The sequence below is a fragment of the Perca fluviatilis genome, chromosome 15 (assembly GCF_010015445.1).
Source record: "Perca fluviatilis chromosome 15, GENO_Pfluv_1.0, whole genome shotgun sequence".
NCBI lineage: Eukaryota > Metazoa > Chordata > Actinopteri > Perciformes > Percidae > Perca > Perca fluviatilis.
Window position 1 is genome coordinate 2,688,515 of NC_053126.1, and position 26,058 is coordinate 2,714,572.

Consider the following 26,058-nt stretch of genomic DNA (forward strand, 5'->3'; position numbering starts at 1 on the left):
AAGCATTTAAAGCATTTAAACAAAGTTTAGTGTTGGAGTTTGTTACGTTCTAAAATCTTAATTTTGTCTTGAAGATTTTCATTTTCACTGTAAATAAATATCTGTTCCAAATATTGGTTTCATTAACTATTCAATTCAATTGTATTTATAGTGTCAAATCATAACAAGAGTCATCTCAGGACACTTTACAGATAGAGTTGGTCTAGACCAAACTCTATAATTTACAAAGACCCAACAATTCCATTGATTCCCCCAAGAGCAAGCATAAATGCATAAGTGCGACAGTGGCGAGGAAAACCTCCCTTTTAACTACTAATAATTGGTATCGGCCTTTAAAACCCAGTATCTGTCGACTCCTGATGTAATGCAAACTAATGTGCGTCTGTTTCTCCCAGTCTCCGTTCCCAGGTGACGATGAGGAGGAGGTTTTCGACAGCATCGTGAACGATGAAGTGCGCTACCCTCGCTTCCTCTCCACCGAAGCCATCGGCATAATGAGACGGGTTAGACTCCGCATACTTCTGCTGTCACTTCCTGCTCCTGACTCACCTCAGCTCTCTTATCGTGCTTGTGATGTTGAACGCATCCAGGGGCGGATCTACCGGGGTGGCATAGGGTGGCAAATGCCCCCCTAAAAGAAAGCCTCGCCACCCCAGTTGGCAGCAACGAATTCAAAGTTACGGCCAATTTGACCATTTACGAGCGTGAATCTCCAAAGTCCGACTGCAGTCAGTCAAAACCTGTTTCCTTCCCCTCTCACACATCTGCCTCTCATCACCTGGGTCTTCCCTTAATGCCTGTCCTGTGATAAAGCCCCTTACTTCTATCATACTTCTATCTCCTGTTAAGTGAGATCACATTGTATGGTCACTTATTCCTAATATACTTCTATTCATACTTGTTCAATCTGCTGTTAAGAGACACATTCCCAAAGAACTAGAGGGTTAGTGGGTTTTTTTTTTGATTACATTCCTATATATACATTCCTTCCATACCTTCCATTACTTCCATTCCAACCGCATAAATGATTAAATTCAGTATATATACCCACCCAATCTGTTACTTGGATTGCTAGTTGTTGAGGCAAGAATTCGAAAAAATAATTTTTTTTATAAATTTCAACAAAAATAAAAAAAAAAAAAAAAAAATTATTAAGTTTTTTTTTATTTTTTGGTTGTTATATAATAAGAAAAATAAAAAACTACGGGCTCTGGAGAAAAGGATGCTGAAGATGTCAAAAAACAACCGTTTTTCAGGGTGAGTGTCTATTTTTTTTAACCTTTTTAAAGGGTAACTTTTCTGTATTTTTCAACCTTTCCAACACTATTTTCCCTTTTTTGTGAGTCTAAGTGACTCATGGCAACAATGATCTTTAAAAATGGTCAAAGCAACACCGCTGCAGTCGGCAGTGACTAAACAAGTTGCAACGTAACGTTAACGGGCAATTTCCGTCCACTAGAAGTTCAGTTTTTGCCGCTGACAGACTCAGATTATTATTCTAAGTGTCTGACAACATTATGGAAAGGATCCCTACAGAGATAGAGCTTTTAGTTAAAGAGTAAGATCTTTTTAGTTTAACATGAAACCGCCCCGAAATCACCATCACCAAACTCCACCAGACTCCATGTAAATAATCAGGACTTTTAGCGTGTATAGAGCCAGCATATCTCCACCAGACTCCATGTAAATAATCAGGACTTTTAGTGTGTATAGAGCCAGCATATCTCCACCAGACTCCATGTAAATAATCAGGACTTTTAGTGTGTATAGAGCCAGCATATCTCCACCAGACTCCATGTAAATAATCAGGACTTTTAGTGTGTATAGAGCCAGCATATCTCCACCAGACTCCATGTAAATAATCAGGACTTTTAGCGTGTATAGAGCCAGCATATCTCCACCTGACTCCATGTAAATAATCAGGACTTTTAGCGTGTATAGAGCGAGCATATCTCCACCAGACTCCATGTAAATAATCAGGACTTTTAGCATGTATAGAGCCAGCATATCTCCACCAGACTCCATGTAAATAATCAGGACTTTTAGCGTGTATAGAGCCAGCATATCTCCACCAGACTCCATGTAAATAATCAGGACTTTTAGCGTGTATAGAGCCAGCATATCTCCACATGTAAATGGTTGAATTAAGGGTTTATTTCAACCAAACCAGAGTGGTGATTGTTGGAACAGTGGAAAGATGAACCAAGACGGCTTTTGATTTTCATCGAATGAAGTGTGTTAAATTGATTGATAAAATTAGTGTTTATTTAAATGGAGTCTGGTGGGTTTGGCGATAGCGATTTCGGGGAGGTTTCTGGTTAAACAAAAAGGATCTTACTCTTTAACAAAAAGGTCTATCTCTGTAGGGATCCATCCCATAATGTTGTCAGACACTTAGACTAATAATCTGAGTCTGTCAGTGGCAAAAACAGAACTTTTAGTGGAAGGAAACTGACGATGCACAAATGCCCTGAGTGGTTACATCCCAGCTTGTACCGCGGCTGCCAGCTGCAGCGTTCGATACCGGACTGAAATAAAAAATTGTTGTCCTCATCAGTCACTTCATCAGGACACAAAAACATGGGAAAATACGGTCCAGGTTGGTACCAAAGTTGCCCCTTAATGTTCCGGCGTGCATCTTGCTGAGAAACTAAATGTGAGCGTTGTTTAGGGCATGGACTGGGAGGCTCTTCTTCAGAGGAAGGTCCCGCCCCCGTTCGTCCCGACCATCGGAGGAAAAGAAGACGTCAGCAACTTTGACGTGGAGTTCACGGCCGAGGCTCCCGCCCTGACGCCCCCCCGCGAGCGCCGCAACCTCTCCCGCAAGGAACAGGATTACTTCAAGGATTTTGACTACGTCTCAGACCTCTGTTAGAGTCCCATGGGTCACAGGGGGGTCAGCCACAGACTCTGAGAGGAGACTGAGAAGCGAAAGGCGGCTGACTCTCTGCCCCCACAACCTGGGAGAGAGGAACTCAATGGTGATGAGAGGCGATGATCACTCCTTAACTGTTCTTTGTTTTTAATCTCTCCGTCTGTTTGTTTGTTGCAAAAAGGCCCGTTGCGGGCGGGGGAGGCGTGTATGGGTGTGATATTGTTGTGTGTTGTGTGTGTGTGTGTGTGTGTGTGTGTGTGTGAACTGGTATCAGTAGAGTCTGAAATCATGTGTGTTGCACACACCACACATGCAAAAGAAAACATGCATCTACAGTCCTCTGGAGGTCTGCAGATGCGTGGCTTTTAGAGGAAGAGGACGTGGTGTTTATAACGGATAAAATAATCCAGATTATTATGTAACAACACAGAAGAAGAGTCCTTTGATGGATGCGGTTTGTCCAACACAGAACTGCAATGCTCAGAGAGCCTTGAAATCAATCACAGAGTCAAAGGTGATCATTCTGACAGCGAGCGCTTTGTCTCTTCTCTCCCTGCGCTCACCCTCTCGTCTCTCTCGTCCCTTCACGTATATCTGCTGTCGGTTTGTTGCTGCTAAGTGTGTGTTTGGTTGTGTACGGTGTCCCTGCCTCAGTCACTGATGAATGTATCCTCATCAGCTGCGCTCATGCACCACCTGTAAGTGAACACATGGGGGAGCCAGAAGAGAGGGAAAAGTCTGCGTGCAATACAGCTTTTTCCCAGCAGACATGTTGACATGTCATAGGAGGAAAAGCACAGGTGTATTCAAACCCATTACTGATGGCTGCATTCCACTTAGGAGAGACCCTGGTATTAAACCATTACTGATGGCTGCATTCCACTTAGGAGAGGTCCTGGTATTAAACCATTACTGATGGCTGCATTCCACTTAGGAGAGGCCCTGGTATTAAACCATTACTGATGGCTGCATTCCACTTAGGAGAGGCCCTGGTATTAAACCATTACTGATGGCTGCATTCCACTTAGGAGAGGTCCTGGTATTAAACCATTACTGATGGCTGCATTCCACTTAGGAGAGACCCTGGTATTGTGCATGCTGACTCACTGAAATATCTTACTGGGACACTTGATGGAACTGAGCCATCGTTAAGGTGATTAGCTCCAGCTGTGCTTTTCCTACTATGACAAGTGATAAAAGGTCTATTCATGTGCTGAATGTTAACATAAGTCATCTCTTCGTCGTCTTCTCTGTCCGCTGTCTTTCGGTACAACACAGATTTTTTTAAACTAAAATCAGTTTTCAATGACAAAAAGCTTTTACATTTTTTTTGTTCTTTTTTTTGTGATTTATAATTGTTGGTTTTAACTCTTCCCCCCCCCCCATCTATCTGTGTTTCCTCTTCTGTCATTTGCTGGTGAAATATGTTGGAACTGTGACTCAGTAAAGATGTGAACCCAACACAGAAGCAGTGATCGATTTATTGTCATTGGCAGTTTTTCCGTTCGGTTAGTCCAGGGGTGTCAAACCAGTGTTCCAATTACTGGGGGATATTGAGGTGTTCCAACACCCCCTAGATGAGACTTGGACCCTCCCAAAAGGGATGAAGATAATAGTTTGAGGGGGTACTGATAAAAATGTCATAAAATATAATCCAGCCTATGTATTTAAATGTAGTATCACCATCACATACCTACAATTCAGGAAATTGTCTTGTTGTCCTTTTCCAGGTCAAAACTGGAAACAAACACTTGTACCAAAGGTATGTGTTATATCCACTGCGCCATCATCACCCCCAAAACTGTTGGCAATCAAACCAGAGTTCAAGGCTGCAGAGTCTACTAGCTGGTCTAATTTGCATCAGTGCAAACCTCTGAGCTATCCTTTACAATACACGACCTATTTGACGTGGATGGTAACATCGGACAAAATGCCATTCTGATCATACTTTATTTGTCAGATTATTTTCAAACATTTTTACAGCTAGGTGAGAAATGGGGGGGAAGACATGCAGGAAGTCGTCTCAGGTCGGACTCGAACCCTGGACCTCTGCGTCAAGGCATAAACCTCTCAGTACATGTGCGCCTGCTCTACCCACTGATCCACAACAAACACTTTTTTTGTTTTTCAGCGGTTTTGTCGGGAGTTTTCCCGACGCTTTTGACGTTTTTCCGCCACTATTCTTTCAATACCACCACTATAATACCAGTAGTTTTACAATTTTGGGGGGGAATTCAAGGTAAATAAACTTAAATTATAGGCTTTATAATTTCTGGGTGAAAATCCCCCAAAATGTATGAATTATTTTGACTATTAATTAAAAGTCAGAGGAACGTAAGTTGATCGATAATCACAGAATGTCAAAGTTTAGATACGGTTTTAAAACCATTTAAACAAAATGCAATGCTATAAATTGAATTAAAATGCCCAAATCTTAATTGTAGTGTTGTATGGAACTGTCCATGGTATTTTTGGGACAATTCGTTTGCAAACGAGTCAGACTTGACCGGAGGACAACGGGAGGGTTAAATCTGAATCAGACCTAACAGGATGTGAGTGTTTCTGTGACTTCCTGTTCAGACTGAAGGCTGCTGGAAACGGCGGCAAACTGTCCGACTTGACCGCGGCTTTTTGGCGAGGCGCAGTTCATCTTAAACTAGCCTAAGGCCGGCTTCACGCTGGCTGCGTGGCGTGTTCGTTTTTATTTCGGCTCCCATGGTAACAGGTTAAAGCTTACACACCGCCTGCGTCACACGCACGTCTCTGGCTCGGCTCGAGCCGCGCTGAAAAACGTGCGTGCTAGAAACAGGACCGACGCCTACTTTTCACGCGACACGCCAGCGTGTTGGAAGCGTTTCCAGGCAACATAGAATAGGAGAAGATGTTTATATGTCATTTAGACACAAATACATATTAATAAATAACATGTTGATGTTTGAAAGTCTCGAGGTTTTGATATAAATGTAGATATAAATGTAATTCAAAAAAATAATAACTTTACCGATTTACATGTTAAAATATGTTGGCACGCTAAAAGTATTGCTTTTTAAATGGAGTCTGGTGGGTTTGGCGTTAATGACTTCACAGCTGTTTCTGGTTAAACAGAAAGCTATTACAGAGGTTTTAAAAAGGTCCATCTCTGAAGGGATCCTTTCCATAATGTTGTCAGACACTTAGAATAATAATCTGAGTCTGTCAGCGGTAAAACAAGCACTTTGTGAAGGTAAATACAAGCTGGACAGTTATCCTATTAACTTACATCGTAGCTTGTTTTTCTGACTGCTGACTGCAGCGATTACTCTTAATACTGGACCAATGTCAGAGATTGTTGTTCCCATCAGTCACTTAGACACTAAAACAGGAACATAGGGTCCAGGTTGAAATAGTTAGCCTTTAAGAGGATGCTGAACCCATGGACTGACCCCCTAAGAATTGTAATTTCCCCATTGGGGATCAATAAAGAGTCCAAAATTATTAAAATATTATTATAAATTAAGACCTTTATACCTGTGTTGTGTCTCTGAACAGCTGACTGCACCATTTGATTGCAAAAGGAAATATGAAGTTAAAAATAAATAAATTAAATAAAAGCAAAGAAGCTGCCAGCCGGCACAGCAAAAACACACCAGAAAAAAAAAAAAAAAAAAAAAAAAAAGAGATGCTTTTGATGTTTGTTTGTTTTTTTTTTTATTTAACGTGTTTTCAAAAGTTTCTCAGATGGGTTCTTTCTAGTTTTTTTTTATTTATTTTTTATTTTCGAAAAAAAAAACTGACAATTCCTTGTAGGAGCCAGTAAAAACTGGGTCTTTGGGCAAGTAGAACATTTCATTTATACATACATATACATATATATACAACATATACATATATATATATGTATGTATATATATGTATATGTATGTGTGAGTAAGAGTGAGCATATATATATATACATATATATATACATATATATAATATATATATATATATATATATATATATATATATATATATATATATATATATATGTATACATATATATGTATATATATGTATATATAGTATACACATATATGTATATAGACATATATATATGAGATATAGATATATAGACATATGTATATAGAGGTATAGAGGTATATAAAATAGGAGGATAGAGAGGTAGAGTATAGAGATATAAGGAGAGTATATAGATATGAGGAATAGAAAGAGGAGAGAAAGGAGACAGAGAGAGAGAGAGGAGAGAAAGAGAAAGAGAGAGGAAAGAGAGGAAAGAGGAATGGAAAGAAAGGAATGGATAGAAGAATGAAGAAGGAAGGAAGACAGAGGAGGAAGGAGAGTACAACACATATAAGAAAGAGAAGGAGAGAGAGATGGAGAGAGGAGAGAAAGAGAGAGGAGAGAAAGAGAGAGAGAGAGGAGAGAGAGAGAGTGAGAGAGAGAGAGAGAGAGAGAGAGGTGGTGGTGGTAGAGAAATGAAGGAAATATAAAATGGAATGAAATGGATGAAGAAGAGGGATAATGAGAGAGGAGAATGGAGAAGGAGCTTTATGGAAGGAGATGAGACAGGAAAGAAGTGGATGAATGGAGAAAGGAAAGAGGAAAGGAGGATAGAGAGAGAGAGAGAGAGAGAGAGAGAGAATAAAATAGGAGTTGGAGGGATGGACTCAATGATGTAATAGGGAAACGAAAGTCACTGAACACAGGATATGAACATGCAGTGGATGTATAGTGGCAAAACTTTGGACACGGGAAGCACAGACAGTGAAGTAAGGCACGTGACAGCGAGCACAACAGCAAACCCCAAACAAAATACAAAGACAACAATACAAAGCACCCAAATACACCCGAGTTGAGTTGATGGTTAGATGGAGTGCTGTTACTGCTTTTGAACGTACACAGTTGAAAAGCCAGGCCGGGCCCCAGCTGTTATTCTTAATGGTGTACCGAAATGGTTAGAATTAAAAACATTCTTGGAATTATTAATGGGAATTAAACTGGACATTAAAGAAACATAGACGTACAGTAATGGAAGAAGTATTCAGATCCTTTAACACCACACTGTAAAAAATACTCTGTTACATGTAAAAGTCCTGCATTGAAAATGCTACTTAAACCTACATTGTGTAATGTTTTGAGTTGATTCTTAGCAAAAAGCCCTTTGTTCTTTCACAATATGAGCTTATTCATGTGTAATTACTTCCACCAACTAGTCAAAGTATTCTCGTAAGCATTAACCAAAGAGAGACATACCTCCATCTTTATAATACATTAAACAATGAGGGACATACCTCCATCTTTATAATACATTAGCCAAAGAGAGACATACCTCCATCTTTATAATACATTAGCCAATTAGGGACATTCCTCCATCTTTATAATACATTAACCAAAGAGAGACATACCTCCATCTTTATAATACATTAGCCAATGAGGGACATACCTCCATCTTTATAATACATTAACCAAAGAGGGACATACCTCCATCTTTATAATACATTAGCCAAAGAGAGACATACCTCCATCTTTATAATACATTAACCAAAGAGAGACATACCTCCATCTTTATAATACATTAACCAAAGAGAGACATACCTCCATCTTTATAATACATTAACCAAATAGAGACCTACCTCCATCTTTCACCCTCTTACACTCAGTGGCACCGTGACGAATGCCAGCCGGGAGATTACTCGCGACTGCCGGCAGATTTGAAAGCCTTTTGAAGATGGAGGATCACACCTGTTCTCAAGGACATGTTACGGAGTCTCCAAGGAAGCGAAAAAGAGAATTAAAACGACAACGCGACAGGCAAAGACCAAAGTTAATATTGGAGTAGCTTTTCCAAGATGGAAAGAGCTCATAAGGAGCAAGGATTTTAAAAGGGACGCTGAAGTTGCCTGCTTTCTTATTGACAGGTAATTTAGCCTATTTGTGTAAATTCAAAGTTTTATAGTTGCTTGGCTAAGCGTAGCATGGTTGTGCATAACGTTGTGATTTACCTGGCAGACAACTCACATCAGCTACAACAGCTGCGTGCAAACGATGGAGATACTGAGAGCTAATTTTGGGTTCGGCCACCGTAGGAGTTAAAACACACTCGGAATGGGAGGGGCTAGAAAGTAATATTCAGTTAGTTGTCATATACAATTTCACCACTAGATGGGAGAAATTCTTACACAATGTAGCTTTAAGTAAAAGTATGTAAGTATCATCAGGAAAATGTACTTAAAGTATTCAATGCAGAAAAATCCTCACATTTTAGAAATTGGAAAGCATGTGGGCTCCAACGGGGACTCCATTGTGCATTCACGTGCACCTCGTTAAACTCATGGTGCGTTCAATTGCAAACTGAGAAACTCAAACTGAATTCTTTTTTTCAAAATGTCCAAAGTTTAATTGAATCGTGGTCTTGAAATCAGAAGTCAAATCAAATCGTGACCCCCATAGACATGAATAATAATATTTACGCTAAATCCAAAATGTCCTTCATGTCTGTTGATTAACATTAGTCCTAAATCCAGTTTATAGGCGCAGATTAACAGGCCCAAACGAAATCTGCAGATATTTGTTTTTACAGTTTTCAGCGGTGATCCAGAATGAAAATCTGCAGAATTTAGCGGACTGTTTTTCTTTTTGATGTGAAGTTATGCTGAGCCCAGTTCAGACCAAAGATCCAAGACAAGATGAGTTGAAACTTGCAACTACTTGCAACGCTTCGTTCTGCAACGTTCGTAAACCGGCCAGTTTACACCAATGCCGAAATGACGAAACGGTGTAACATCGCCATAGCAAAGACTCTTTCCATTCTAACTTCCGACTTTCAGACTTTTTTGTAGCTGGATATATCATTTGTGTGTCTAAATATGAATGTGGATAACGTTAGTGATAGTGAGATGCTTGCTACAGTGATGAATCGGCGAAAACACAACACAAATACCGCGGGGTAGGGCGCAGAGCAGGGAGGGTATTTGTTATTGAATTGGTCAGTGGCAATGAGGTCAAAGTTAAAATAATTTGAACTTTGAGAGCTGCGCTCGGGGGAGGGGGGCAATTCCTACGCCAAGGGTAGCGCTCCGCCTAGTTGGGCGGCACAGCTCTCCCCATAGGAAATCATGGAACGGCCATATTACATTACATAATACATGTAAGGTCGACCTTTCTGTTAAAGAGTAAGATCCTTTTTTTAACATTAAAAACATCCGCCAAATAACGTTCGCTAAACCCACCAGACTCCATGTAAATAATCAGTAATTTTAGCATCGTAAAACACACTTCATTCAAAGTCAACAGAAACAGAATAAAACTATGAAAGCTGTTTTGGGGCCGTCTTTCCAGTTTTCCAAACATCACAACTCTAGTTTTGGTTGAAATAAACACATAGTTTACTGATTTACATGTGACAATATGTTGGCTCTATACACACTAAAAGTACTGCTTTTTTAAATGGAGTCTGGTGGGTTTAGCGCTAGCGACTTCAGAGCTGTTTCTGGTTAAACAGAAAGGTCTCAAAGAGGTTTTAAAGGTCTATCTCTGTAGGGATCCTTTCTATAATGTTGTCAGACACTTAGAATAATAATCTGAGCCTGTCAGCGGTAAAACCAGCACTTTAGTGAAGGTAAATACAAGCTGGACAGTTGTCCTATTAACAAACGTGAATAATCTGACTGCAACAAATGGAGGCATGGCTGCAGTGTGTTTTTACTTATTTATTTCTCATACACACATTGAAAGTAGAGAAAAATGCAACATCTAAACTCAAGAAATATGGAAAATATGATCCATGGCATGTCTCAGAGAGTGTGTACCCTTGTTTACTTCCATCCCAAAACATTTCACCTGTCAGTCAAACTCCTGAGCTCTACCCTTGGATCACATGCAAAGTAAGTGTGCCAAAAAATGGAGGCATGGCTGCAATGTGTTTTTGCTTTTAATTATTTGTAAGATCACCAGAATCAGAATCAGAAAAAAGATTTATTGCCATTGCCACAATAAGTTGCACTTATGTGGAATTTGCCTTGGTGGTTGGTGCATCCATAAACAACTAACATATTAAACATTAATATGAAATAAACAATAAATACAGAAACAAATATATACAAAATAGCTGTTTTGCATAAGAAGGAGGCTGAATGGATTGAGTGCAGAATGTGCAGTGATCCCCTTGATTGAAAAGAAAGAAAAAAGCAACATCTAAACTCAGAAATATGGAAAATATGTCCTTAATATCTCAGAAAGTGTGTTGCACTTCCCTCCTAAAACATTTCACCTGCCAGTCAAACTTCTGACCAAACTCCATCCCTCCTCCTTCCCTCCTATGTCCCCTCCTCCTCTCCCACCTTCCCTTCTCTTCCCTCCTTCTCTCCCTCCTTCTCTCCCTCCTCCTTCCCTCCCTCTTCACTTCTCTCCCTCCATTCCTCCTCCTTCCCTCCCTCCCTCCTTCCTGTTGCCATCTACGTTCCCAAAGCCTTTTATTCCTCTCCATCTCGCCATCTCTCTCTCCACTCTGTCACACCATCCCGCAGTCCCTCCCATTTGCCCCTGTTTAATTGTGTCTTTAGGCCTACAACTACCCCCCACGCCCACCCCTCCCTTTCAGTCCCACTCGGTGTGTTAAAATGAATTTCCACTGAGAAATATTTCCCACAAGTCGCACCTCCGCTGGAGAAAGACGTCTGACGCAACCCGCGAGTATTTTGTTGCGTGGTTCACACGAAGTGTGTGTGTGTGTGTGTGTGTGTGTGTGTGTGTGTGTGTGTGTGTGTGTGTGTGTGTGTGTGTGTGTGTGTGTGTGTGTGTGTGACTGCATGGTCGTGTGTTGAGGAAATGAGGGGGGCGTGTGTTGAGCTGGGAGTGCAGCCCGGCCCCCTCACAGGGAAGCCCGGGAGAGCAACAGCTGGATCAGCAGTCCGCCTGTCCCTCCGCGCAGAGCCGCAGGTGAGTCCAACTTTCTGTGCTGTACTGTTCTCATAAGAAAGGAGTTAGTGTATATACAATATAAAAGATAAATATAAATAACTTACTTTTATTATACGATTTAGAAATGTGGTCAAATATACGCCTATATAGGTGTATTATACAGTATGTTATGTTTGTGTGTAGTATACACGTGTATGTAATGTGTACATGTAGGTACGTATGTTACAGTATAAAGTGCATATGCGATATGTGTATTTAAACATTTGTGTGAAGTGTTATGTATGTGTATATGTACAGTATTTGTGTGTGTATATATATGTATATGTATACTGTATATGTGTGTGTGAATGTATCTATGTATGTATATATGTATGTATATTTAAAGTTGTATATGTACAGTAATATATGTGCATATACTGTGTGTATGTGTACTGTATATACACATACACACATAAATAACTATATATAAATACATATAGGTATATGTATGTGTGTTGTATATACTGTATATGTACAGTATATATATATATATATATATATATATATATATATATATATATATATATATATATATATATACACACACACACACACACATATGTGTGTATGTTTATGTATATGGACGGTATAATATAACAAATTGTATATAGTTAGATGGGAGCATATGACAGTACAAAGGGTCCGGAAGGAAAGTTAATTGCTAAACATTAATTACTGAGCTGTGGGGGAGGGGGAGGATTATATAAGTGTATACTTCTTCCTACTCCGTCTATGCTGGTTAATGGGTGTTTTTTTTATTTGGCTTATTTGTGAAAACATTTATACTTTTTTTTTTTTTTGTGTTTTATTTTATTTTTATATGGCTGAAATAAAATTTCCTCATTCATTCATATTTATACTGTTAATGATCCCCAGTGGGGAAATTATAATTTACACTCTGTTTTTATTGTTAGAAATCAGTACACACAGGCCTGAAATACACACACACACACACACACACACACACACACACACACACACACACACACACACACACACACACACACACACACACACACACACACACACACACTCAGAACCTATTCATGCACAAATGGAGAGATGTCAGAGTGAGTGGGCTGCCAATGCTAGACAAGCGCCCTGGGCAGTTAGGGGGGTACAGTGCCTTGCTCAAAAAAGGAGGTGAACTGGCATCTCTCCAGCTACCAATCCACACTTTGGTCCGTATTGGGACTTGAACCAGTGACCCTCCAGTTCCCAACCCAATGGACCTTCTTCACAGCAGACATGTTGACTTGTCATAGTAAGAAAAGCACAGCTGAAGCTGATCACCTTAACGATGGCTCAGTTCCATCAAGTGTCCCAGTAAGATATTTCAGTGAGTCAGCATGCACAATACCAGGACCTCTCCTAAGTGGAATGCAGCCATCAGTAATGGTTTAATACCAGGACCTCTCCTAAGTGGAATGCAGCCATCAGTAATGGTTTAATACCAGGACCTCTCCTAAGTGGAATACAGCCATCAGTAATGGTTTAATACCAGGACCTCTCCTAAGTGGAATGCAGCCATCAGTAATGGTTTAATACCAGGACCTCTCCTAAGTGGAATGCAGCCATCAGTAATGGTTTAATACCAGGACCTCTCCTAAGTGGAATACAGCCATCAGTAATGGTTTAATACCAGGGCAGCTGACACACTCACGCCACGCAGGCAGTGTGCAGGAGGCCTAAATTAGTCGGACAATTATCTTTTCTTTCCGTATGCACCTTATTTGAATAAGTTATAAGATGTGATTGAGTGGGTTTGATGACACTTAGTGTCGAAATATTAAGTTAGGCTATATTAAGAAGTCCTACATTGATTTTCCTGCTGTTTGTTTCATATATATATATATATATATATATATATATATATATATATTATTATTATTATTTAGGAACCTGCTCATGAAATAATCTTTGCAGATCTCTGATTTAAAATATTGCTCTTTTAATTTATTTTTAATTGTTTATTTTTTTTTATAAATACTGTACATTTACTTCTCCGATATTCATGAATACATTTTGAAAAAGAAATATGTAAATACATAACAAAGTGCATGCACATTTCTTGCCAAAGTATGGAAGCTCATTTCTGCCAAATCAAAGAGAAACAAAGATGAAAACATGGCGGCTCGTTTGGAAAGCCGTTCGCGGCTCGTTCGCAGAAATGTTTTCCTGTAAACGTTTTACGCAAAATAAGATACAGCTGCTGAATCTGTCTTCATTTTAGATCGACAACGGTCATTCTAACAGATTTTCCTGAGTTTTTGAGTGGAGGCGAGTCGAGCTGGACGCCCCTGATTTGCATAAAGCAGCCTGGATTCAACTTTATGCAAATGAGGAGCGGGCAACTCGACGCCTTGCTTCTCAAAAGTCACCGCAACGCTAGCCCATATTGATGACGTTTCATTTCCTGGATTGTTCAGGTGCTGCCGGATATCCCTAATTTTCGGCCAGATGTCCCCTTCCTCTGTCTCTGTGTTGGCGTTCTAACCTCCGGCTGATTTGTGAGGACTATGGTTAACTGCTCCTCAGATCTCTGCAGGGTAAATCCAGACAGCTAGCTAGACTATCTGTCTAATCGGAGTTCTCTGTTGCACGACTAAAACTACTTTTCAACGTACACATGTTCCACCAAAACAAGTTCCTTCCTGAGACTGTTTAGCAGAGGCACCGTGGCTCCGTCCGGAGCTTAGCCCCGCCCCCACGATGATTCTGATTGGTTTAAAGAAATGCCAATAAACCAGAGCACGTTTTTCTCCCATCCCAGAATGCTGTGTGGACATTGCCCGGCTGCTCACATAGACAACGAATAGGAAGCTTGGAAATGAAGCTGCCATGGACACGTACCATCAGATTCTCTAGTTGTAATCTTTGCAGCTCTAACTCCGTTGTATCAGTGACTGGGGCAGTTTACAACAGTAGAAACCCCGAAAACTATCGAATGTGTTACATAATGTGCCTTCTGTGAGTCTTATTGCCTGTTTCTGTTCACTAGGATGTAAGAGGGGACGTCCCGTTAAGTCAGTGTAGTGGTGAAATGTTGATGATGTCTTCGCTGCCAGGGGTTGGATGGACTGTTCTCTGTCTCCTTCTGCTCTGGAAGAGAACGGCAGGTAAGAACAACATTACACTCGTTTATCTTTAGAACAAGGAAAAATGGTAACTGCCAAGACATTAAAAGAGAATTTTATCATTATCATCTTTCAAAAAACATTAGAAAGGACACTAATCGACAACAACTTTAAGACTTTTAAATTCTTATTGTAATTCATCCCATTTTGTACACTTACACCCTTTTTTTTTTTTTCAACAAGTGTGTTTATTAATTTTCATAATCACACTACAACAAATGATACAGGTGCAAATCAGAACTGTCACAGTATGGCTCATCTTCAATAAAATAAACATAAACATGACAGGGCTGTAACATGTGATATTTGGCACAGTAGGTCAACATAAGTCTTCCTTAAGAATCACCGGTGGTCCAAATGTTAACTTATCCTGAAGAGAAAAGCACTTCAAATAAAACCAAGCAAAGACAAACAGACGTATACTAAATACATAGCAATATTCATTGGTTGATGGTGGACACACACGGAGAGCATGCCTCCAATGCTTTCCTCCCCTCTAAGAACACTGTAAAACATGTCAAACTAAAGGCCCACGGGCCAAATCTGGCCCCTCGCCAGTTTTCATCCGGCCCACATATCAGTTTAGGTTCACAACAAATTTTGGCCCGCCTATATGAGCGCCGAAACCAAAAAGACAGAAACTGTTTTCAAACTATATTCACGCGACACTCAAAACAGAATTTGGCAGATTTGCCGACTTTGTCATTCAGAAATTTGCTAAAACTCTATGAAGGAACTTTTTTGCTGACTTTTCTCAACCAAACTGTAAGTGACAAAGCTGTATGAGACATGCAACAATACAGTCAATGTTTTTTGACTTTCAATTAAATAAAAGCATGTCAATAAACTAAACATGTCTGGCCCTTAATGTGATTCTCATTTTTCTAGTGTGGCCCTTAGTGAAATTGAGTTTGACCCCCCTGCCGTAAAGGATCTCCACATATTGTCAAAGACGAGATATTTACCCTTTAACGTAAAAACTTACACCCTACTTTATTGTTCTGATTTTCTCTGATGCTCAGTGAAAGTAATGCTACTAAGAGGGGGTGGTTTGGAGTTTTGAGGATACCTAGCAGATAAATACAAAAATCTGTGAAAAATATTTTACTATATTAATAGCCTAAGATGTTTTTTTTTATTATTATTATTTTTCCTTTTCTCTCTTTCTCCACAAAATAAAGTGTGAAGAAAGAAAGTCCCAGAAAACCCCTCAGGGGGCTCGGCATGTTGGGTTCCCCGCAGAGTTTCAACAATACATAACTAATAAAAAACTAAAAGGGACAGAAGAAAGAAACTTCGAAATGAGAGAACATTGATCCTTTCTTCTGTCCCTTTTTCATACAATATGTGGTTTCTTTTTCAGTCTTTTCTTGGCTTCTAACCCTCACCTCACACTGTTTTATCTCGTATCAAGCCTTAATCCCTCAGTACATTCATGTGGATTTTTCATTTAGTATCTTTTCTTTTATTGTCCATGCTATTCATGTGGATTATTGTTATTTTAATCATCCTGTTTATGATGTATGTGTATATTGTGTGTGATGTCTGTAAGCTACTGGGACCTTGAATGTCCCCTTGGGGATCAATAAAGTATCTATCTATCTATCTATCTATCTATCTATCTATCTATCTATCTATCTATCTATCTAATGCTTTTTTTCTTCTTTTTAATATTGTGTGAATAAACTGTGGGGTATTTCCTCTGCTCAAGCAACCACAAATCAAAGGTCTTTATTGTAAGTGTCATAACGAAAGTGATTATTTCTACAGAGTTTGCTCTGGGAAATGTTCCAGTCCCCTCTGGCGGGGATTTAATTTAAACTCAGCATGCACACACCTTTTCTCCCGACCCCCACACTTCATATTCCAATGCATTCTCAGAAACGGGTTCGTATGATATCGTACGAACATTTATGCACACCTATTCGTATGATATGATGACAAAAAGGCGACTTCTGGCTGGTCATGTGACGCTGGCTACAGAGTGTGGCAGTTGAGATTAGCCGACAAAAAAATGAGCATCAAGCATCGACAACGGTTCATTTCAGGCACCAAAACGACTAGTTTAGGTTAGAAAAAAGTTTGTGGTTTGGATTAAAACTCTCGCGAGGAACAAACACAAATTTCATGGATCTTTTAACCCGCTCCCCAACATGAAAGTTCTGTGTTTTATGACCCAAACATCTATACTGACCTGCAGCAGTCTATGGGGTGCATACACAGCAGTAAATACGTGCAATACATACGAATTATAGAGCTTTACTTTTCATAGTGACATCAGTGTGCAAGGGTTTCATGAAAACAGCCTGCATAGTCACCATAGACAGTATGGACCACCAGGTCCCGTGTCTCTGGACTGAGACCAGTGAAGGATGTCAGAAGTCTCTTTCCCGGTGCTGGCTGAGCGTTACTGAGCAGCCTCCAACTGAGCTTGAAGACGTAGATGTGACGTGAGCAACCTGTCTGAAAGTGTGAAGTCTTCTGGTAGCTGTGCCGAGAGAAATCTCAATCATTCCCAATCTTACAGAGACGGAGAGCGTAGCTATATGTAAGGAGAGAACATGGACACATACATTGTCGTGTTTCTTTAGAAATAAACAATGGACATATAATAAAGTAAATAAATAATAAAGACAAGAGTCTTTAAACGCTTCAGATGTAAAGTTATTCTCTGTCAAAGTGAAGTCAAAATGAATGGGAGTCAATGGGATGCTAACGGGAGGTGATCGCTTTGTAGCATCAAAATGGCGCCATAGGGCGAGTTCTGAAGCGAAGCTTACCCCCCTTTGATAGTCACGCATCTGCTGTTCCTCCTCAGCTCAAGGTGTGGAGGTGCGATGCTCCGTGGCACCGGTGGGGGGGCTGCACCCTGTTCGCGGTCTGCTGGAGAGGTTCGAGGCGGGTCCTGGCTGCGCTGCCAGAGAACGAGGAAACAAGGAAACTCACGTCATTGCAGTGAGGAGAGTAACAAACAGCCCCGAAAACAAGGTAATGACCTAACCCAAACTATGTTCTGTACTGTAGAACCAAATACGAAGCAATCCATCTGGCGGAGTCAGTTAGGATGTCCGTTACCTATATCTTTCTTTGTGTTGGCGTCCTAAACTCTGGTGGATTTATGTCCAATCTGAGTTTTCTGTTGCACGACTAAAACTACTTTTGAACGTACACATGTTCCACCAAAACAAGTTCCTTCCAGAGGCTATTTAGCAGAAGCACGGTGGCTCGTTTTTCTCCCATCCAAGAATGCTGTGTGTACTAGCCAGACCCTCCTCTGCAGCGCTGTGGAGGAAAGTCTGGCAATGCCGAATCTCTAGATGAGCCGAAGCCGCGCCTGATAAAGTTTAAGATAAAGTTGTGGGGAAAAAATACTAATAAACCAAGCAATCGACCCATTCTGAACAGACACTGCACTAGTGTATCGAAACACTCGATCTGTTTTGGGTTTCCACCACAGACGGTACTTTTAAATGTAATTTGGCTTGTTTTAAGATGATTTTTTGGGGGCTTTTCTGCCTTTAATTTTGACAGGACAGCTAGGTCAGAAAGGGGAGAGAGAGAGGGGGGAAGACATGCAGGAAATTGTCACAGGTCAGATTCGAACCATGGACCTCTGTGTCGAGGCATAAACCTCTCAGTACATGTGCGCCTACTCTACTCACTGAGCCAACCCGGCCACATTTGGCTTGTTTTATAACCTTTTACTACATGTTGTCAGTTTCAGGCCCCCATTTATCTAACCCTTCTGTTACTCATATTGAACATGTGTGATGACCGGCTTCATGATGACCCCCCCCCTGTCCTCTTCTGCCTGCAGGTGACAGTGTTGCTGAAGCCTTTGTTTCTGCACCCCTCACCTCTCAGAGCCGTCCACCTGCTGCTCAGCTCCAGGCTCCCCGTCACCTGGTGGCTGCAGGCGGAGAGACTGCCCCCCCACCTCCCCGTGCTGGTGCAGGTCAGTCCCAATCTGCCCATCACTTCTGTGTGATATCACGTCCTTTACGTCACCACCAATTCGTGTTTGATTGAAGGGATATGGGGAATTATTATTTTTTTCATGTGCTTTCAAGATACTTTCTGGTGTGCATAATATACTTTCTGGTGTGCATAAGAAACTTTCTGGTGTGCATAAGAAACTTTCAAGATACTTTCTGGTGCATGCAAGATACTTCCTGGACAAGATACTTTCTGGTGCACACAAGAAACTTTCTGGTGAGCATAAGAAACTTTCAAGAAACTTTCTGGTGAGCATAAGAAACTTTCAAGAAACTTTCTGGTGCTCGCGAGAGACTTTTCTTGTAAGCACATGGAAGTATGTCGTGTCTACTGTAAGGCTAGCAAAATTATGCTAATGAAATACTGATTACGTTTTGCGGCTAAAGTTAATATTTCACATTCACAGCATGAAATGGGTTAACAGTTACCGTATCATCTTTAAGTTTGTTGATGGCTCTATATCCGGTACATTTCATTGTGTCTTCAGGAAGATGAATATCCCGTCTTCGGCAGCCATTCTGACTGGTATTCAGATTGGTTTCTCATGAGCACGCAAAAGTATTGCACGCCCACGAGAAAGTTTGTTGTGCGCATGAGGGAAAAATAAATCCCCATGTCCCTTTTACGGGCTCCATATCTTTGATTTGGTTTATTTAACAACACAATGACGCATTTAAGAGAAATTAAATAAAAAAACGACATGCAAAGGAAACTCAGAAACCACTCAGGGGGGTTAATGTTGTGTTCCCTACAACTATTCAACAATATATAATTCATAATAATTAAGAGAAAACATATATTGTATGAAAAAGGGACAGAAGAAAGGAACAATGAAATGAGAATTTATTTTTTCTTCTCTCGTTTCAAAGTGTGATGCAAATTCAAATGTACACCGATATTCCTTAATGTCCAGAAACAAATAAGATGAGTTATGAGTGAGAATGAGATCAATGCTCTCATTCTTCTGAGACTGTCACTCCTCGAGTTGTTTGTTGAAGCAGCATTTACGACCTCCATTTACGTTTTTGTGATTGTGTGATGTAAATCCCTGCCAGAGGGGACTGGAACATTTCCCAGAGCAAACTCTGTAGAAATAATCACTTTCGTTATGACACTTACAACAAAGACCTTTGATTTGTGGTTGCTTGAGCAGAGGAATTACCCCACAGTTTATTCACACAATATTAAAAAGAAGAAAAAAAGCATTAGATAGATAGATAGATAGATACTTTATAGATCCCCAAGGGGACATTCAAGGTCCCAGTAGCTTACAGACATCACACACAATACACACATACATCATAAACAGGATGATTAAAATAACAATAATCCACATGAATAGCATGGACAATAAAAGAAAAGATACTAAATGAAAAATCCACATGAATGTACTGAGGGATTAAGGCTTGATACGAGATAAAACAGTGTGAGGTGAGGGTTAGAAGCCAAGAAAAGACTGAAAAAGAAACCACATATTGTATGAAAAAGGGACAGAAGAAAGGATCAATGTTCTCTCATTTCGAAGTTTCTTTCTTCTGTCCCTTTTAGTTTTTTATTAGTTATGTATTGTTGAAACTCTGCGGGTAACCCAACATGCCGAGCCCCCTGAGGGGTTTTCTGGGACTTTCTTTCTTCACACTTTATTTTGTGGAGAAAGAGAGAAAAGGAAAAATAATCAAAAAACCAACATCTTAGGCTATTAATATAGTAAAATATTGTTCACATATTTTTGTATTTATCTGCTAGGTATCCTCAAACTCCAGCGTGCAGTCCCACACCCTGCGTCTGGATGTCCGGACGGTGCATTCGCTGCCTTTTCGTCCACGTGCGCTGCACCGCTGGGCTCTGAGACACCACGGCAACCTGTCCTCTCTGACATACATGCCACACGGCAACCGAGTCTACGTCCAACTGGGAGAGGGTGAGCCGCCAAGAAACCAAATATCATTTCAATCAGGAGAGACTGATTGATATGCAGATATGGAAAGATTTATTGTACGAATGCCTGAAATGACATGTACTAGTCTTTGGAGATTAGACTCCATCATTATGAAATGATATATATTTAGGGGGTTAGAAAGCCAGAAGACCGGTGGAGCAAGGGGAGGAGGAGGGTTGAGCTCTTAGCCTGAAATGACAACTGAGCAGAGGAGAGAGACAGGTTTAAAAACAGGGATGTCATGCTGTGATTGGCTCGTGAAATTCGAGGCCGCTTCTGATTGGTTAAAATAAAAGTGAACGCCTCTAACAGCTGTTCAGTTTAGAAGAGAGAGAAATATGATTAAGTTAAGTTAAGTCTTCCTGCAAGAATTTACACTGAGCTCCATACTGATGATTAGGGCTGCCCTCTCCTAGCCGATCGGTTGTTTTGGTCTAAGTCGACTAAGATTTCTTTAGTCGATTAGTCATTTTTGTATGCTTTTTTCATGCTGAATGATTTAGTTCCAAGAAACTTCTGAGCACATCTCGCTAGCATGCTAACGGTTAGCCCCCTAGCTCCCTCGTCTCGGCTAGTGCCGTAGAAAGCCGTGCAGATGTTGACCAGCTCACCAGGAGACTGAAGGCAGGACACATTCAGAAACCGTATCTCACTCAGAACACCATGGATTTTTTTTTTTCAAAGTTTGTATGTGTGTGGAAGCACCAGAGACACAAAATAACACCCCAGAAAATCCCAGAAAAAGTGATTATTTTCATAATATGGGCACTTTAAATTCAGCCTTATCTCCCCCCTCTCTACAGACAGTCAAGGCTCAGGTCAGACAAATTGTGGAGAAAGATCTTGCGAAAGCTTCTCCCCTCTTGCCTGTTGCTTTGCCTCTATATATCACAGATCCAACGCTGCCTGCTGTGTGCCAGCTGCAGTCCATGTTCCTCTCTCCCAATTACATGACCTCGGAGCTGCAGCCGCAGGAAGTGCAGGGCTGCGCTCACGTATCAGCGGGTGGGATCAGCCCTGAAGTCCATGTGATCAAGCTGCATTCAGCGGGCTCCGGGCTCTGTGGGTGAGAACATGCAGCCTCGGGAAAAACCTGGCAAGAGCATTTATGGCATGCAATGTTAAAGTGATGGTTCGGAGTAATTCACCCTAGGGTCCTTTGCACCATGACCTTGAGCCAAACACCCCCCCAGAAGCTTTTTTCACCTGGGTCTAACATTGGGCGAGTTAGCCTAGAGTAGCGTTAGCCGCTGAGTAGCTTAGCGCAGGGGCTAATGGACCCACGTTTGTATCTCTTAAATGACCCCACTAATAATGCCCAAAATTATACCAAAGGTCTACACTAGTATATATAGGTTATGCTCTCATAAAACGATGGATTGGAAAGTTTGTAAGTACACCAGAAGTTTAAGAACACTTGCCTGCTCTCTTCTGCTCTCTGTTGCTGCTGCTGCTGCTGCTGCTGCTGCCTGCAGTTAGACGAGTGCTTAGGGCCGTCTACAAATTACTACACCGAAAAGAGATGCAACAAAAATATGTATTAATTTAATGATTAAATAAGGTAATGTCTCCAAACTTACCTCAATTATTACTTGTCTCCTGCTAGTTATATTACAACACTTACTTTAAAAAATAAGTTAAATTAAAAAATATTTTTGTTGCATCTCTTTTCGGTGTTGTAATTTGTAGATGTCCCTAAGCACTCGTCTCACAGCAGCAACAACAACAGCAGAGAGCAGAAGCCAGCAGGCAGCAGGCAAGTGTTATTTACATAAACTTCTGGTGTACTTACAAACTTTACAATCCATCGTTTTATGAGAGCATAACCTATATGTACTACTTGTAGACGTCTGGTATCATTTGGGACATTATTAGTGGGCTCATTTAAGAGATACAAACGTGGGTCCATCAGCCCCGCGCTAAGCTACTCAGCGGCTAACTGCCCAATGAAAATAACATTCTGAAAAAAGCTTCTGGGGGGGTGTTTGGCTCGAGATCATGGTGCAAAGGACCCCAGGGTGAAATTACTCCGAACCATCACTTTAAATCCTGTCTCTCTGTGTCCCTCAGCTCTCTCCAGGTGGAGGTGATCATCTCTCTTGTGCCCCTGGTGGCTTCAAAGATCCAGACGGTTGTTCTGATCCTCAGCAGCTCTGTGCCGGTCAACTGGGCCATCGTTGCTCCAGGTGTCCGGGGTCATGTCTCTGTTCATGTAAGGGCCCCATCTCTTCTTTGTATCTGAAGATGTATGTCTTGTATCTGTGGTCGTCTTCCCGGATTTTCCCATAACGTGTCATTGGCTCTGGACATTAAACATGGCCAATACCCACTGACATAAAAAGAACAATTAAAACTTGCCCAGTTGAACCCAACTCCTAAAAACCTCTCCATTTTTCTCTCGTAGATGGGTTGGATGAAAAGGTGACTTGTTTTGTTTGCAGATAGCAAGCTCTACTTCTTTTACTCTGTTAACTGGGTAGCACAGTTTATTTGCTCCACAACAGTTGATGGAAATGCACCTCATTAGCATTTCTTTTTTTTGCAACATTTCAGAAATTTGCTTGGATGGAAACCTGCTTTTGTTGCTGTTGATGTCTGATTTGATAAATGCTTGGTTTATCATTTTGACCGACAAATGATTGAGTTTGAAATTGAGAACAAACTCGCCTACAACATCTCTCTAGACACAACGTCAAAAGCCGTTGCTTGGTCAGGGGCCTTTGGCCTTTAGTTACTGATGCAAAAAGTCTCCTTTAGCGGCTCAGTCAGACGCAGGGGGCTTTCAACTAATTCCATTGTAATCCCATCTGCGGCGATATTTGAAGCTCTGGGTACCAGAGTGCGGATCGGGCCTCATTTTTCTGTATGACCCCGGCCCGCGTCCGACAGAGCATTAACTGAACCTGACCCGACATTTCTGTCCGAGCAGTTAAAAGTTAGTTAAAAGTTACACAGTTAAAATCTCTTTTTTTTCTCATAATAATGACACATGTACGTTTGTTTGTGTGGAAAGCTTTTATTAAGCAGCTGTAGGAAGGCATTCAGAAATGTCAACAGATGAGACATCAGCGCACAATAAGCTCACGTTAACACAGGCGCACACCTACATAATAAGCTGTTTTAAATTTCAAATGTTCAATGCCTTATCGTGCTGATGTGACCGAGCCCGACCCAAACACAACATAATTTCTAAATATCTGTCTGAACCCGGCCCGGTGGGTCCCTAAACCCTACATTTTCATGCCATGGGACCTTTAAGCCACAAACAGATAAAGATAAAGGATGAATAACCAACTGGGCAACCGGGTTTTCCAAATGTTGCATATTAAATTCTTGTCTTTTACTTGATTGATTAAAACTTGTCATGATATCCATGTATCTGTCTTCTCTCTCTCTCTCTCTCTGTAGTCCTCCAACAGTGTATCCCCACCTTACCCCCCTGAGCCTGGCCTGTACCTGTCCAGTACTCTGAACTCTGACCTGTCCACAACATCTGACCTTCTTGTGTGGGCCAATGAGAGCGGCTACACCAAGGTGACCTCATACACCGAGGCTGACCTGGCCAATCGCTTTGTGATCCAGCTGGCTGGGGGCAGGACAGGTCAGGACCCCTGTGTGTCTTTTTGTTTGCGTCACTGTGTGAGTGACATGAACGTTTCAGTTTTATTTAGAAATCCACCCTAGTTATTTTCTAACATGCTTTATATATAGGAGGATTATTTCCTTGGTGTTCTCTGTGTCCCTTTTTAAGTTATAATGTGCTACCATTTTATATTAAAGCTACAGTGAGTAGTTTCTGGCTCCCCCATGAGGAATTTTAGGTAATGACAACAACACTGTCAGCGCGTCCACATGATACAAGTCTTCGGTGATCGTGCACTAGTACTAATCTAAATCTATTCATGTATTTTTCTTTTCTTTTATTGGCGCATATAGGTTGTGGAAACGTATTCCGAGCTGCATGTCCCCTGCCCTTTGCCATAATGTGCAACGTAACACATGCGCTATGCTTTATATGTGCGCACTCGCATATAAAAAAAATACATTGACGATGGCGACACCATGTCCTCCCGGAGTTGTGCCTTTTGTCACTAGTTTTGCTTTCAATAACTTTGTAAATAGTGGCAGTAACAGCTACATGCAAGGTGTGTGGCACCAAGATACATGATGCTGGATCAACTTCATCAGGCATCTTAAAATGCACCCAGATAGGTCAGTCACTGGATAATGTGAAAGAGACGTTACATTTGGCATATATAGGTAACAATAGGTATATATAGGTTTATAGGTAACAAGCTAACCATCGCAAAGTGTTGTGCTAATGCTGGGAACAGGCTAATAGTATCTGTATAGCTGAATCCATATGATGTGACAGACTTAGGTTAATATTTCACCAGGTCCGAGGGCTAGAGGGATGTGTTAAGTAGACCCCATAAAGTTCTCCTACAACTGATTTTGATACTGGACTGTATGGATGGTAGCTACAGCACATGCTTTGAATTCATAAGATTTAACAATACAGTGTTAGGGACAGATCAGATGGCCAGAGACTTGAGACTTGACTTGGACTTGCCCCTCAAAGACTAAGTAATAAGTAAGTAATAATCATTATTTGGGCTCGGACTGTATGCTTTGTCCCGATTCGATTCCTTCATGATACATGGGTGCCGATTGGATTTGTATTGCGATTTTCATTTATTGCGATTCTAGCAATGTTGTGATTCGATAGTATTGAGTGTGCAATTCTCTTTTCCTTTTTTAACAAAAACAAACGTTGAATACTAACTACACTTATAGAGACAATACTGAGACATTTCTAAAAGCTAATTGTTTTCTGTCAGTCAGTCTGACATTTATTTCATTTGTAAAGAAGAACCTAACGTGGATCTTGGCTGTCTCTGTGTCTCGTCTCTGTCTGTCTACCACAGGCGTGGCCGCGGGGGTGAATCCGCTGGTTGGGAGGCCTCCGTGGGCCGAGGAGCGCAGGCTGAGGCAGTGGCTGAACGGAGGAGGCAGACCAGGGGAAGGCCGACAGAGTTTCACGGTGCAGTGTGAGGACGGACGCCTCAGCGTGAGCGTAGACCAACACATCCTGCAGGTCTTCTTACCTCAATATTAGCTGCAGTGTTAAGATGTAAACAGTTCATAAAGAGAGAGAAGCTGGATACCAGCGC

At 41.0% G+C, this 26,058-nt stretch overlaps 2 protein-coding genes across 4 annotated transcripts in view; both read left to right on the forward strand.

The window, feature by feature from the left end:
• The window catches only part of LOC120574078 (serine/threonine-protein kinase N1-like), a 45,735-nt gene extending 42,689 nt beyond the window's left edge, over positions 1 to 3,046 (forward strand). The window contains 3 exon segments of the mRNA XM_039824139.1: positions 396 to 513; positions 1,190 to 1,257; positions 2,672 to 3,046. Of these exon segments, the coding sequence (XP_039680073.1) occupies positions 396 to 513; positions 1,190 to 1,257; positions 2,672 to 2,875 (390 nt within the window). The 3' untranslated portion in view covers positions 2,876 to 3,046.
• Positions 3,047 to 10,411: 7,365 nt separating this feature from the next.
• engl (endoglin, like) overlaps positions 10,412 to 26,058 on the forward strand; it is a 34,300-nt gene continuing 18,653 nt past the window's right edge. Inside the window, exons 1-9 of one of the 3 annotated variants that reach the window (XM_039824140.1) lie at positions 10,412 to 11,791; positions 14,814 to 14,931; positions 17,768 to 17,937; positions 18,767 to 18,904; positions 20,692 to 20,866; positions 21,779 to 21,950; positions 22,955 to 23,096; positions 24,293 to 24,485; positions 25,813 to 25,982. In XM_039824140.1, the coding sequence (XP_039680074.1) occupies positions 11,681 to 11,791; positions 14,814 to 14,931; positions 17,768 to 17,937; positions 18,767 to 18,904; positions 20,692 to 20,866; positions 21,779 to 21,950; positions 22,955 to 23,096; positions 24,293 to 24,485; positions 25,813 to 25,982 (1,389 nt within the window). In that variant the 5' untranslated portion in view covers positions 10,412 to 11,680. The remainder of the gene's footprint in view (positions 11,792 to 14,813; positions 14,932 to 17,767; positions 17,938 to 18,766; positions 18,905 to 20,691; positions 20,867 to 21,778; positions 21,951 to 22,954; positions 23,097 to 24,292; positions 24,486 to 25,812; positions 25,983 to 26,058) is intronic. The other 2 variants (XM_039824141.1, XM_039824143.1) reach the window with 2 other exon arrangements.